The 14,539-nt window shown below is 42.9% G+C and overlaps 1 protein-coding gene across 1 annotated transcript in view; it reads left to right on the forward strand.

The window, feature by feature from the left end:
* Window positions 1-14,539, forward strand: part of NID2 (nidogen 2) — a 73,580-nt gene that overhangs the window by 14,962 nt on the left and 44,079 nt on the right. Inside the window, exons 4-6 of the mRNA XM_056133609.1 lie at window positions 4,245-4,546; window positions 13,764-13,913; window positions 14,266-14,511. Coding sequence (XP_055989584.1) covers window positions 4,245-4,546; window positions 13,764-13,913; window positions 14,266-14,511 — 698 coding nt within the window. The remainder of the gene's footprint in view (window positions 1-4,244; window positions 4,547-13,763; window positions 13,914-14,265; window positions 14,512-14,539) is intronic.

A 14,539-nucleotide genomic window follows, 5' to 3' on the forward strand; every position in this document is an offset into this window, starting at 1 on the left:
CAATTATGTGATGGTGACGATTATGTGAATGGTGGTATAGAGTGAAAACATTTTTTTTGATAAGAACTTTCAACATCTATGCTCCTAGAAAATTTCAAGTTCACAGTACAGAATTTCAACCTATGGTCACCATGCTGTATATTACAGCCTTCCAAAGTTAGCACCTTTCCATCTCTCCTCACCCAATCCCATCTTTGGCACCCACCTCTCTGTTCACTAGCTATGAGCTAGTATCCTTTTGTAGATTTCACATATAAATGATATCATACAGTATTTACTTTTCTTTAGCTGGCTTATCACATCATATAATGTCCTCAAGGAGCATTCATGTTGCTGCAAATGGCAAGCTTTTCTCTTTTTTTTAAATGGTTGAATACTGTTCCACGGTTCACATGTATATATTACATCTTTGTTATCCAGTAGTCCATCAGAGAAGACTCCTATTGCTTCTAGATCTTGACAACTGTAAATAACTGCGTGCACCAAGACCACAAATGTCAACATTATTGCAAAAAACATGACCTTAACTATATTAAATTTTAAAAATAATAATGCTGCCATGAGCACAGGGATTCACATATATTTTTGAGTTAGTATTTTCTTCTCCCATCCCTTACCTTTATTGTTTGTGGTATTGTGTAGTTACCAGTTACCACGCATGCTTGGTTGTGGTACCTACTGGCGAGGTAGAGGGGTATCACATAATTTAGCTGCAATGCTTGATAATGTCCACTAGGGGTCACACTTTTAGTTGTGCCCTTGCGCATCTGCTCACAGATGTTGCTCTTCTGGCGGTTTAAAAAAAAAGTTGGTGCTCATCAGAAATCATGCACTTTAATTGCAGTACCTGTATGCACCTGGCGGTGATACACTGGAGGTGTATGGCAGTACTAAGACTGCCAAAGATCAGAGTCGCCATTACTGTTCTTTACAAATGATTGAATTCTTCGTCACCCAGGATTGAATTCTTGGTCTCACACCAGCAAGGCAGGAGCTATTTGCCATTGAGCCCCTGTATACTAGTATTTTTATTTTCTTTAGATAAAGATCCAGAAGTAGAATTGCTGAGTCCTATGCTAGGTCTGTTTTGAGTTTTTTTGAGTGCCCTCCTTACTGTATTCTATAATGACTACACCAAATTACCTCCCCATCAACTCTGTAGGAAGTTCTTCTCTCCACATGTTCTCCAATGTTGTTTTTTGTCTTTCTCTCCATGTACTGTCCGTGTTGTTTCTTGTCTTTCTGACAGTAGCTGTACCAAGAGGGGTGAGTTCATTGTGGTTTTGATTGGTGTTTTTTTGATGATTAGTGAACATTAGATGATGTGTTGAGCACCTTTCCAATGTATCTGTTGACCACCTGTATATCTTCTTTAGAAGTATGCTTATTCATATTGTCTCCATTTTTCAGTTAGACACTCTTTTCTATTGAGTCATAAACCTTTTTTGTTAATCTATTTTAAGTCTTAGTCCTTTATCAGATATGTGCTTTGTAAATATTTTTTCCTGTTCCATAGGTTGTCTTCATTGACAAAATGGTCAATTTTATTGACCATTTCTTTTTTTTATTGAATCACTGTGAGATACAGTTACAAAGCTTTCACATTTGAGTTTCAGTCATACAGTGATTGAACATCCATCCCTCCACCAGTGCACATTCTCCACCACCAATGTCCCAGTATACCCCCCCTTTGCCAGCCCTCCCCCTGCCTCTATAGCAGACAATTTCCCCCATTCTTTCTCTCTACTTTTGGTATTACAAATTGACCATTTCTTTAGCTGTATAAAAATTATTTTGTTTGATATTGCCCACTTATTTAATTTTGCATTTTTTGCATGTGTTCTGAATTCAAATGTAAAGAATCATGCCAAATCAGCTTGCTTACGACCCATGTTTTCTTGTAGGAGTTTATGGCTTCAGGTCATATGCTCAAGTCTCTTTTTAAATTAATTTTTGTTTATTTATTTATTGGCCATACATGGATACTCCTCCCTGCTCAGTCTTCAAAGGTGACTGGAGTGGTGCTCAGGGGACCATGTGGTGTTAGGAATCAAATACAGGGAATCCTCCATGCAAAATACGTGCTTCAGTCCTTTGCCAAATTTTGCCAAATATTTAAAATATTTAATTCATTTAAGTTTAAATTTTGTGTAAGGTGTGAGGTAATGATCTGGTTTCAATTTTGTGTGTGTGGCTAATCAGTATTCTGTTTCATTTATTAAAAAGAATTCTTTCCCTATTTATATTCTTGGCTTCCTTGTTGTAAATTTATTAAGTACATATGTATTTATTTTAGCGTTGTCTCTTCTCTGATGACTTATGTGTCTATTTCTAGGTTTACCATATTTTTCTGATTACAGTAGCTTTATAATACAGTTTGAAATCAGGCAGCATGAGTAGTACAACTTGGTTTATCTTTCTCAGGATTGTTTTGGCTATTTAGGGTCTTTTGTGGGTTCCATATAAATTTGCCTCATTGAGTGGCTTTTTTGTTTTGTGACCACATGCACAGAGTTTCTTAAGTCTTACTCCTGGCTTTGCACTCAGAGGTCACTCCTGGTGGATTTGGATAAACTTATGGATCCTCACGAATGAACCCAAGTTAGCAGTGTGTAAGGCAAGCACCCTACCCACTGCACTGTCACTCTGGTCCCCAGTTCTCTTTTAAGGAGAACTTAAATCATGTGAGACTCCAAGTCTGGTAATCTGACACAAATCATAGAACATAAAGTGATATATTTAAACTAGCCAAGGGGCCAAAGACATAGTGCAGCAGGTAGAGAGCTTGCCTTGCTCATGTTTGACCTGTGTTTGATCCCTGGCACGTATGGGCCCCTGATGTGAGACCTGTGTTTTATCCCTGCACCACATATGGGCACCAGGAGTAAACCCTGAACATCACTGGGTGTGGCCCAAAAAACAAACAAAAAACTAGTAGAGTCTTGTTTTTCTAGTTTTTTCTTATTTTAGATATTTTATATGTAGCTGTTCTCTTAAAAATTATGGCACATTGGAATATTTTGAAGATTGAATGGAATTCATGTTCTTTTCTAATGGAGAAAACAAGTGAGCTCTCTGATTCCAGATGTTCCTAAATACCACTCACTGCTTTGCTTTTTTTTAGACAAGCAGCTATATTTTTTTTATTTTTACATGGAATCACCATTTCCTGTGAATTAAATAATTCATATGACTAAAGAGCAAAAAGTCTCTAATATTATTAAACCTGGCTTAAGTCTTATGCTGACAATAGTGAATTGTTTTGTTTTGTGTTTGTTTGTTTGATGTTATATAATGTAGATGTTTTGAGCTTGGGTTTTGTTGTTATTACTGCATTCAGATTCAAGCTCTGCCTTTCTAGTTGTGTACCCTTAAGGTTAGTGATAAAGACATTATAATGGAGGGGCTTGGGTACTTGGTGGTGGTGAGGAGCAGTGACTACATCAAAACCATAAACATGTACACTATTTTAGCATGTGACCTAAGTGACAATAATGATGATGATGGTTAGAAAAAAAATTAGATCTTCTCTTTCAAATTTGGCATGGTGACTGTCCTGTCTTGCAAATTGTATTGAAGAACTGTAATTACTCATTGAAGGGGTTATCAGAAGGGCACCAGGTCATTATTATTTAAGTATAAGATGCCCCACCCCCAATTCAAGCATACATTTTTCTGGAGTGTATTTAAAGATTTTAGATAAAGTGGAAATGTAGAGCTGATACTGACTTGCTGGACTGGTCTAATGTTTTGTGGGTGCGTAAGATGTGAACTCTGTACATAAGATGCATATTTGGTGGGATTGGTATTAGAAGACTGTATGCTTGAAACTTTACTCTGATTAACTCTGTGAATCATGGTACCTTATAAAAAAATAAATGAAAAGTAAAAGAAAGAGGTAGTATACAACAACATTTTGGTATAGCCCTTCTGGCAACTGTGTAAGTCTAGTTTTATTTGGTTTTCTATACCGGTGAACATTTAGTTTGGGGGTTATGGGTTCCAGTGCACTCAGTTGTGCCCAGGGGCCACTCCTGGCTCTGTACTCAGTGGTTGCTCCTGATGGTGTTCTGAGGACCATCCAGTACTGAAGACTGAAATTATGGCTGACCTTGTGCAAGGCAAGAAGCCCCTTAACTTCTGCCCTATCTCCAGCCCCAGTAATTTTTCTGTTGTAGAGTAAATTTCTTCACTTCGGAGGGGAATGGACACTGGTTACAATCTACGGTTTCCTTTTTATTTAGATATAGCAACCTCGAGGTCGATGGAGTATGGGCTTTTCATATTGGCAGCACATCCCCCATGTATAATATCGAGCCAGCAATATATGGGGGCGAATTCGCCAAAGCCTACCCTGCAGCTCCCCAGGAGAATTCCTCCAGCCAAGAAGCCTCCCTGGAAAGTGACAAGAATGGAGACCATCTGGCTTATCCTGAGAAAGAGGATCAGATGGCGCACCCCTCGACTCATCCAGAGGTATCATCCTTTACCCAAGACAGAACCCGGACTTCCTTCCATTCTGAAGATCATTTAACACTGGAAAAAGGTAGGATTGGCTCCCCAACATACTTATCTGATGCCCATCCCCCCACCCCTGCCCCACATACTGCATCCCACACCTAGTTACCTGCCATTCTACTCTAAATCAGAATCTGCCATCTTGAACATTAAACTCAAGAGTGATCCCAGAAAATAAATGCCTCTGATTCCAAAGGCCCAGTTGAGTCTTCTGAACAGCCAAGGACCCATGGCTCAGGTTCATAGAACCCTCCCCAGCAACCCTCACCACTTTATGCTAAAAGCAGACGGCTCTAGGCCTACCCAGATAAAGGGGCACTGTTTTTGGACACAGAGGTGTCCATCCCAGCAGACAGAAGAATCTTCCAAACTACCCCATATCAAACTCCCATCCACCATGGTGTGGTCAGGGACTTCTATGAAGGGCAGAAGACAACACTCAGGGTAAATGGGTTAGAAGCTGTGTGCATGAAAACCTAAGATTTTGTGTTTTTCAGAGAGTGGAGATTTTTTTTCTCTCAGGCAAGTAAGCGAAATATTTAGCCAAGAAAAGACTGGAACTGATTTTTAAAGCCCATGTTTTAAGAGATAGAGCATCTTTTGTTTGCCAAATAAATCTTGGCAGGCAAATTTTGTTTGGAATCCCTTGGCCGTTAATAACGTTCCTTTGAAAATGGACCTCATAAAGTGAGAGGCGAAGAACAGAGTTGTTCGTGCCAGACACGCTCTCAAGTGTAATGAAATATTTCGGTTTGAAAGTTCAGCAAAGGTAAAATGGTTTGAGGCGTCACATGCATTCTAGTGCAGGAGAGCTGAAGCTTTGAGTTTGAGGAGGCCAGTTGGGCCACTTCAACAAGAATTCCAGATTATTCCTTAATGCCAGGACAGCCCTTGAGCTCCCCTGGGTTAGACAGATCAGTGGTGTGGGGGAGAGGATGATCCATGGGGAAAGAAAACTTCTAACCACCTGTGTCTCGTCATCGCTGGTTCACGGCTGTGCAGCTGTGGTATTCACCTCCCTGGAGTCTTGTCCTCATTTCATGATTCACTGACCAAAGGGAGAGGCCAGGAGAGCAGTGCTGAGAGGAAGTAGCGGTTAATCAGTATAGACTCAGAACCCCTGTCCCCTTCTCTTCCGTAGCGGAGACTTGCCACTTTAGATCTTCCTGTCCAGGGGCACACAGATGTGAATGAGAAACTGAGCACACATTTCTTCCATTTGTTTCCGGGACTGCTTCTCTGACTGGTACTAGGAGGAGAGGAGTCAGGGGTGAAAATGTTCCTCAGGCCTTCCCTTCCTCCTTTTCTCCAGCTCCCATCCCCTGTGCGGTTGAAAACATGTTGACTGGGCAACGAAGGTCTTGTAGGTTCTTCTGCTGACTGACAAGAACTTATTTAATGCTGATTACATAAGCAGGGAAGAGGCTGTTTTGTTCCTCTCTGGCAGTGTGTCATGGTTAGAGAGAGAGGTTGGTGTCAAACTTGGATTTGAATCCTAAGCCACCATACTAGCCCAGTAACCCCAGACAACTTATGTAACCTCCAAACCTTCAGTTTCCTCCACATTTCTCAAGAGGATTAAATGAGATCATCCATGTAACTAACATCTACGCTAGATGGTTCTTTATAAATGATTGCCTCTGCTAACTATAAAAGGTTTAGTATAGTGGCAATGGGGCTGGGAGAGGGTAGAGAGTGAAGGCTTGTTAAAGGAATGTACCCTAATCAGTGCTTAGGGACCAGTTTTCTGTAAAAGAGAGAATGAAAATCATATTGGAAGACTCTAGACCCTTCTAACAATTTTGTGAATTTTCAGCATAAGTTTCTGGTATCCAACTAAAATGTAAAAGCAAGAATTTTTAGACTCAAAAAGTCTAAAACAGTTTGAGGTGAAGATGGACTCCTGAGTGGACTGTGTTCATTGGGGGAGGGGGGGGCGTGGCAATTTCCTGCCCTGGAAAGAGCATAGAATATTGCAGAGCATCCAGAGATTGTGTTCATGAGGAGTTAAGAAGGTCCTGTGTCACCTCCTTTGCCATCATGTGTGCTGGGAGCTGCAGGGCAGGAGGTGAATGAAACACCATGGAGAACAAAGCTAGCAGTCCTTGCCCAGCTCTGATATCTGTCAGCTGCTGGAATGCATTATTCCTGTCATTTGAAGATGCTGTCAAAAGACAGATCCCCCCAACACACAAAAGATGTTACTAGAAGGTTATTCATCTTAAGGGGGATTTCAGCCATCCCACAAGTAAAGAAAAAGTAGAAAAGGAAAATAGAGGAGCTTCTCTTTCTAATTCAGGCTTTAAGAAATCTATATGGTACAGAGAAACCGTACAGTTGTTAAAGACTTGGTTTTATTTTGGTAATGAACTTTGAATCTTTTGTTTGTTTTGTTGTTTGGGGATGCTCCCAGGTGGTACTCAGGAGGCCTGAGGGCCTATTGGCAATTCTCCAATAACCCAGCTGATGGTTCCATGCTAAAGTCAGAGGATGTGGTGCTGCTGGGACCATGTGGTACTAGGGATTAGCTGCATTTAAGATCAGTACCTTCACCCCTGTACTATCTCTCTTGGCCACAAACTGAATATTTTGGTTTGTTTTGTTTTCTGAATTATACTCATCAGTGTTGAACACTCTCTCTCTCTCTCTCTCTCTCTCTCTCTCTCTCTCTCTCTCTCTCTCTCTCCTCTCTTATATCAGAGATTGGGTCCAGGTCAGTGAGCATACAAGGTCCTAACTCTTGTACTATCTCTCTATCCCAAATTTGAATTTTTGAAGTAAAACCTTGGTAGCCAGAGATTTTATCAGGCCAAAGTGAATGCCCGCTGAGATGGCTGGTGAGCATAGCAGAGGCTCAACATAGTACATACTACCTGTCTGCCCATGAGCCATGCTGCCTGGTTTTTCTGCTGAGACAGTAGATTGTGGTGTTAGGCAGATAGAAGCTTGATTCCCAGCTCTGCTATGTTGTATGGGGAAAGGCCTATGCTCATTTTACCCCTGTTTTCTTCATTAACTAGCTATGAGAATTAAACTATATAGCCTGGGTATAGGGACCACCAAGCACAGTTCAGTTTAGTTTCCCCTTTAAACTTCACAGTAATCTTACTTAGGCAAGAAATTAAGATTTAGTCTAAAGCACCCCAACATCTCTCCTCCTTTTTAAAATATCCCCTTGGGGAGTCTTTTTTAGAGATCCTTATTTTTGTTCAGGTGATTATCTTTTTTGCTCAGGTCTACCCCAGTCAAGAATGTCATAATCTCCTGTCCCCGAGTATTTTATTGCTTTATTCTGCTTCCACAGGCTACAGGATCCGTTGTGAAATGTCTGAAGGCTCTCATTTCTCTAGGGAGTACCAGTGGTTTTGTTGTCAGTTTTCATGGAAAATATTGCCCGAGTACCAAGTGCCTTTCTGTGTCCTGGCACTAGTGGGAATTTTTACTCCCATTTTTGAGTGCCCACTAAAACTCAGAGGGGGAACTTTACTTCCAAATCTGTCATCTGGGTTAGTCCTTAAAATCGAACCGGAGGTACATGCTGTCATCATTCTTACCTTACAGAGAAGGAATCTGAACCTTGGACATCCTGAGTGGCATCTCTGACTACCGAGACAGTGAGGGAGCCCTTGAGAGGAAGAGAGGAAAATGACAGTTATGCATTTGTATCACAGCAGTCTGATTTGTCTCAGATGTGCACTCAGATTGCAACTAGGTGACACCCTGCATTGGTGCAGTTAGATGGGACAACTGTGCATTATTGAGGTCAGGTAGCACAGGTGTGCATCACTGTATTCAGGTGTGTTCCTGTGGTTTGGTAGCACAGGTGTGTGCAGTCAGGTGGGACAGATGTGTGATACTCCAGACAGTAGCACAGGTATGGATTTGGACTAGGGATCCTAGAAGGAGCCTCGTTTACCATTGACAGGGAGGAAACTATTGTGGCAGTTTCCTGGAAGGCAGAACATGTGTTTTTGTTCATCCTGTTTTGTATTTTCACATACACTGTGAGTTTTTATACAACACCACAAGATATAATGAGAATAAAGGGTAGAAAGAGGGTAAAGGGTGGAAATAAAGGTTTGAGGTGGTGGGCCTGCGGGTGGATGCTCACCTCCCCAGACTCTTCCGGACGAAGGGAAAAGGATAGGTGATGAGCAGATTCCCTGATGTCATCCAATTTCTCCCTTTACAGTGTAGTAATAGTCATCATTTTGGCCATAGTACCAGTCATCAGAGTTCCATCATCCAAGTCTCCTTTCAGACCTCAAAGTCTCCAAAGTCTCAGTTCTCCTTGTCTTCAGAGTCTCATTGTCGACCTTCTTATCCTCAACATCTAGTCTTCAGCATCTGGTCTTCACTCTTAAGTCTTTTCTCAGTGTCTTCTCTATCCCAAGTCTTTGTCTTCCCCTTCAGTCTCCTGCCTCTATCTTCCTCAGTCTCTGTCTCTCTCTGTCTCCTGGTTTCTAGTCTGCTGCCATGATTTTCCTTTTATCCATCGTCTTTTTCTTTTTAGTCTCTTGCCTCTGTCTTCTGTCCTACTCCATCCTCTTCAGACTCCTCCGGTCTTCAGTCTCTTTCTCCCTCTGCAGCTCTCTCTCTATGCTGTGAGTTGTCTTCTCCCAGTTTTTAGTCTCTCCCAACAACCCTTTACAGCACATTATATAGGAATCATGCAGTGTGGGGTGTTTTTTGCACAAATCAACAAAGAGAGGTGAAGGCCACTTCTCAAGGACAAAATCTCATCTAGAAAGATTACTCAAGTTTACTAGGAGATCCGCCCAAGGGCAGGATTCCGTCTAGGCTGTATTGCTTTCTCCTCAGCTAGTAATCCACTTAAACAGTCATAGTTAATTTATTTCTTATAGTATTTGTAGACTGGAGTGATAGCACAGCGGGTAGGGCATTTGCCTTGCATGTGGCTGACTCTTTTGTCTCTCTCGGAGAGCCCAGCAAGCTACTGAGAGTATCCCACCGCAGGAAGAGCCTGGCAAGATCCCTCTGGCGTATTTGATATGCCAAAAACTGTAACAAGTTTCACAATGGAGACATTACTGGTGCCCACTTGAGCAAATCAATGAATAACGGGAGGACAGTGCTACAGTGCTACAGTGCTAATATTTCTAGAAATGCCATTTTGTATGAGCACAGTAAGAGATATATTAAGCTTAAAGTTTGGTTCTTCTTGGGGACATCTCATTGTATATTCCAGACCACAGTCCTCAGGCCAGGTCAGTCTTCCTAACTCCAGCAGGGTCCTTATTCAGTTACCTCTTTTTTGGGTTTGCCCATGAGTTTGTCCATGACTGGGCTCTTAACTTATAGATAAGTATCATGGAGCTTTGCCTGGCCCATTTCAATGCCAGGGTAGCTCACAGCTTGCTTTGGGTCCATCTGTCCCTTGTTGGGACCCTACTCTTGGAGAAACTAAGGACAACTGAGGCTTAAGTCAAGTAAAATAAGGATGCCCAGGAGTAATTGTTATTCTGGAGTCTATTTACTCCCATGTTACATAGTATAGCATCAGTTGTCATCAAAGTACATTGCTAAACAGACCATACAAATGATATGGAAGAAAGAGAAAAGCAGCATAGGATTATTAGTTGTGCCTCAGTTGCACTGTTAGCTCAATAAAACTTAAGCTCCCTGCGGGAGCAGCAAAGACAATCCAGTGTTATCCAACAATACACTTGTTTAAAAACCATCACTAGACCAGTTTGCCAGTAACTTATTCAGCCCATTATAATTATCATTTTGGGTTCATGGTCTCTCATGGGATCTAAGGCAAGGTTTTGTTAGAAAAATGCAATCTGGAATGTAGTCAACTCACACTTTAGTCCATTTGTGTTGTAAGTTGCTGGCTGCATTGCTGTAGTTTTTTGTTATTCCTATAAACTAACACTTAGTTTAGTTAGATCAGCTTAATTCTCCTATCTGTAGTCACCTACCCCCAACTTTCTCTCTATTCCACCAATCCATATTTGGAATAGGCAATGGAACAAACAAAGAATCAAATCAAACACAGAGGGCATTACAGGACACACCCATGCTTTTAGAGAGAGCAGCATTAGAGTTTGGTTTTATTTTGTATCTGAATTTCCTGAAAATAACTGCTTTCTACACCTGCAGTAGATTTTTCACTTTGGTGCTGAAAAGTACATTGGGGAAAACATATGCTTGGCAATGGAAGCATGAGACGGGGTGGGCGGGGAAGTGAGGGGAAAAGGAGGGTATCTGCCTGATTTCAGGGCCGAGGACACTGGGGAGACATAGCACATTTCTGTGGTTTCCCAAGAGCTTCCTGAGCTGCTGAGTCATGATCATGGTTGTGTTCTTAGAACTTGGGACCCTCTGTGCCCCCCCCAAGTCCTTGTGTTCAGGGGAATGAGTCTGATGGTGTCGAAGCCACAAGCATCCATACAAGCATGTTGGTCCCTCCACAGACACTGTCACTCTTAGTTGGGACCATCTGTGCTGGAGGAACCCAAGAATTAATAAGTTACATAGATAGAGTCATTTCTTTGTTCAAATGGGTTCCCCTACCTCTATGAACCCAATGTAGCAAAATTCAGCTTTCCTCACAGCTCCTCACCTTTACTTAAAAATATGTGTGTATATGTAAATAATATTACATTCTGTATTTTTCTACCAGGAGTTTTCTGTTATGATACTATTTTTAAAATTTGGATTTACTATTTTTAAAATTTGGATTATGGGCTGGAGAGATAGCACAGGGATAAGGCCTTTGCCTTGTATGCAGCCAATCCACTTTCAAACCCTGGTAGTCCATAATGATCCCCTAGGCCCCACCAGGAATGATCTCTAAGCACAGAGCCAGGAGTAAGCCCTGAGAACCCTTGAGAATGATCCTAAAAACTGAAAAGATAAATAAAACTCTTTAAAAGATGAAATTAAAATTTAGATTATATCTAATACTCTGCCTTGTCAAATTGTCATTTCTCAAGCAAATCATCCAGGCCTCTTCCCAATCTTGTCACATGCTTTGTCCTTCCTCTGTTCCCAAATATTCCACCTGACCTTCGTGATCTGTCTCGCCAGACCCAAGGCTTGCTGCTTTCTCAAGCTCTATGAAGAGCCGTCAAATCATGTGGAAAGGCTCGTACTGCTGCCACCACTCATTTCTTGCCAGCGCTTTCTCTGGTGTGCTGGGAAATCTGTCTGGATGATCTTGGCTTTCTTCTGCCATTTAACCTGGTTTAGATAGCATGACTCCAGCCTGACTCGCTGAAGTCTTTGTAGCTCAGCCCCAAATATAGGATCAGATCTGTAACTAGCTTTGGTGATGTTTGCACATAGCTTGCACTATAGAGTCATAAGGTGCACCCCTCCAGACTCTGGAGCCAGACTTCAGGATTTAAATCTCAGCCTTGCCACCTATTGCCTGTCTGGCTTCAGGAAAGCCACTTTAATCTGTGTCTCGCCTGGCTTATCTGTGAAATCGTGATTTAAAAAAAACCCACAGTTCCTGCTCTTAAGCAAAGAGTTTGTGGAATAGTATCTGGCAAATATTAAACACTATTCAAATGTTAACTTGGTTCTAATTGACTTCCTGATACTAGTCTTTGTGCTGGCTGTATTGTTGGGACATTACTTCTCCTGACCTCACCGTTGGACTTTCTGTTTTCTCTTCTCCCAGGCATACTGGGAAAATATTGATCTTTCAGTATCTTCTCCCACCATTATTCTGCTTCCTGACTTTCAGACTGAGATCTAGAACACAATTCATTTTTCCTGCTGGGAAGGAAGGACTCTGTCATTCTCAGAGGCTGCCACTTCTGAGCATGTAGCCCTGGAGGGCTGGACCACCCCTGCTTTGTTCACAGGAATGTTCCCCACCAGTCCCTTACCCCCCTGCCCCCTCCCCAGCCAAGGAGGTGAAGGCAGAGGTGCATGTGGCCCCTCACTCTCCTGCGACTGTGGCATCATCCTCAGTGTAAGGAAGAAAACTCTCATCAATCAGCACTCCTGGTTGTACCTCACCCCCTTGGTCAATTCTTTACATCATCTGTTCTTCCTTGGTTCCTTGTAGCACACATGACCCACTTTTTCTTTTCTTATTTTTTAGTTTCGTTAATTTTTAGTGTTTGGGCCACACCCAATGATGTTCAGGACTTATTCCTGGCTCTTTGCTCAGGAGCTATTCCCGGCAGTGCTTAGAGAACCACATGGGGTGCTGGGGATGGAACCTGGGCTAGCTGTATCCAACACAAGTACCCTATCCACTCTACAAAGGCTCTGGTCTTCTCTTTTTTTACGGGGAAGACTAGGTAGGAGAGGGAAGTAGAAAATACCCACTGGAGCCCTGAGGTTATCTGGCAACCACTGTGGCATCCCAGTAGCATTGTACCTCAGCCAACCTCTCTTCTAGGGCTAGATTCCTGCCTGGGCCTTGCCCTTTGTAAGAATCCCTACAATGGCAAAGAATATTTTAATCACTAGCTTCCCTTCTCCCTCCCTTCCCTCTCTACTTCTCTTTATAGACTTTTTATGTTCTTTATGGGATTTTTTAGGAGGAAAAAATTTTTTCTGGGTAGTAAGACAAACTTTGCTTAAAGTTCTGGATCACCTAAAAGGAGACAAATGCTTAGGCTCTGGTTAGTCTCTGGTCTTGTTAGGAGGTCATTAATAAGAGGTTGAACCTGCAAAATTGCTGAAATTTGGTCCTTTTTGGTGGTGGTGGAGCGATAGCACAGCGGGTAGGGCGTTTGCCTTACAAGCGGCCAACATGGCCGACCCGAGTTCGATTCCTCCGCCCCTCTCGGAGAGCCCGGCAAGCTACCGAGAGTATTCGATATGCCAGACACAGTAACAACAAAGTCTCCAATGGAGATGTTACTGGGCCCGCTCGAGCAAATCGACGATCAACGGGAGGGCCTTTACCTTACCTTACCTTTGGTGGTGGTGAGGTGTTGTACAATATAAACATATGGTTACCAGTTGGGCTTTGTGTTTCTGCAGCCAAATCATTGTGGCCCCATTTCCTCCTATTTCCCCAGCTTTGCAGTGAGACAAGAAGGGAGCTGTCAGTAAGATCTCATGCCAGGAGGAAAAACAAGTTGATTCCCCTGGATTAAATGTTATTCCTATCGCTTAAATATCAAAAACTCATTTGTTGACTACAACCTAGACTGATTGCAGTGGGCAGACTCAGTGTCTGAGATAACACTTGGCAGCCATCAGGCTGAACTCACTCAGCCCTTCTCATGCGATTCTGCTTTTCTTTCCAGCTACCACCTTCAGTGCTTCCAGCAAGGAAACCTGTGAACAGAACCACATGCAGTGCTCACAACATGCCTTCTGTACAAACTATCCCACTGGTTTCTGCTGCCACTGTCACTCCAAGTACTATGGAAACGGGATACACTGTCTGCCCGAAGGTGAGGGAAACGGATGCAACTGGCATGGCTTCATACACCCATCTCTGCTTCCAGCTGCTGTTGCTGTGACATCAGCTTCTGGTTGTTGTGACTCCACTGTCTGAAGGAAAGCATTGTCAGCTTACAGATGCTCAGTACCTCGAACAGGAACACCTGCGATCTGGTTTCCCTTCTGGTTTCCCTTCCTCCTCCTGAGAATCAAGTGGGCAGGGGAGGGGGCAGATGGGAGACGCAAAAGGGAAGACGTGTCTGTTGCATGGAGGGTTAACGGGTCAGTCAGGAAATCACAGAGCTGTGAGCCCCTTCTCAGCCAGAACAGTGGGCCAGGCTGACTGGATTTACTATCTTACAGGGGCACCAAACCGAGTCATTGGAAAAGTGAGCGGCCACCTCCGCGTGGGCCAGGACTCCATGGACTTCTCTGACTTGGACCTGCATAGTTACATGGTGGGCAATGACGGCAGAGCATACACATCCATCAGCTCCTTCCCAGTGCCCGCTGCCAGGGCCTTACTACCTCTCATCCCCATCGGGGGCCTATTTGGCTGGCTCTTTGCTTTAGAAAAACCAGGCTGGGAGAATGGCTTCCGACTCACAGGTGAGTTGAGTTTCCGAGAGAGTGGGTG

Source organism: Sorex fumeus, unplaced genomic scaffold (genome assembly GCF_029834395.1).
Source record: "Sorex fumeus unplaced genomic scaffold, SorFum_2.1 ptg000098l, whole genome shotgun sequence".
Classification (NCBI taxonomy): domain Eukaryota; kingdom Metazoa; phylum Chordata; class Mammalia; order Eulipotyphla; family Soricidae; genus Sorex; species Sorex fumeus.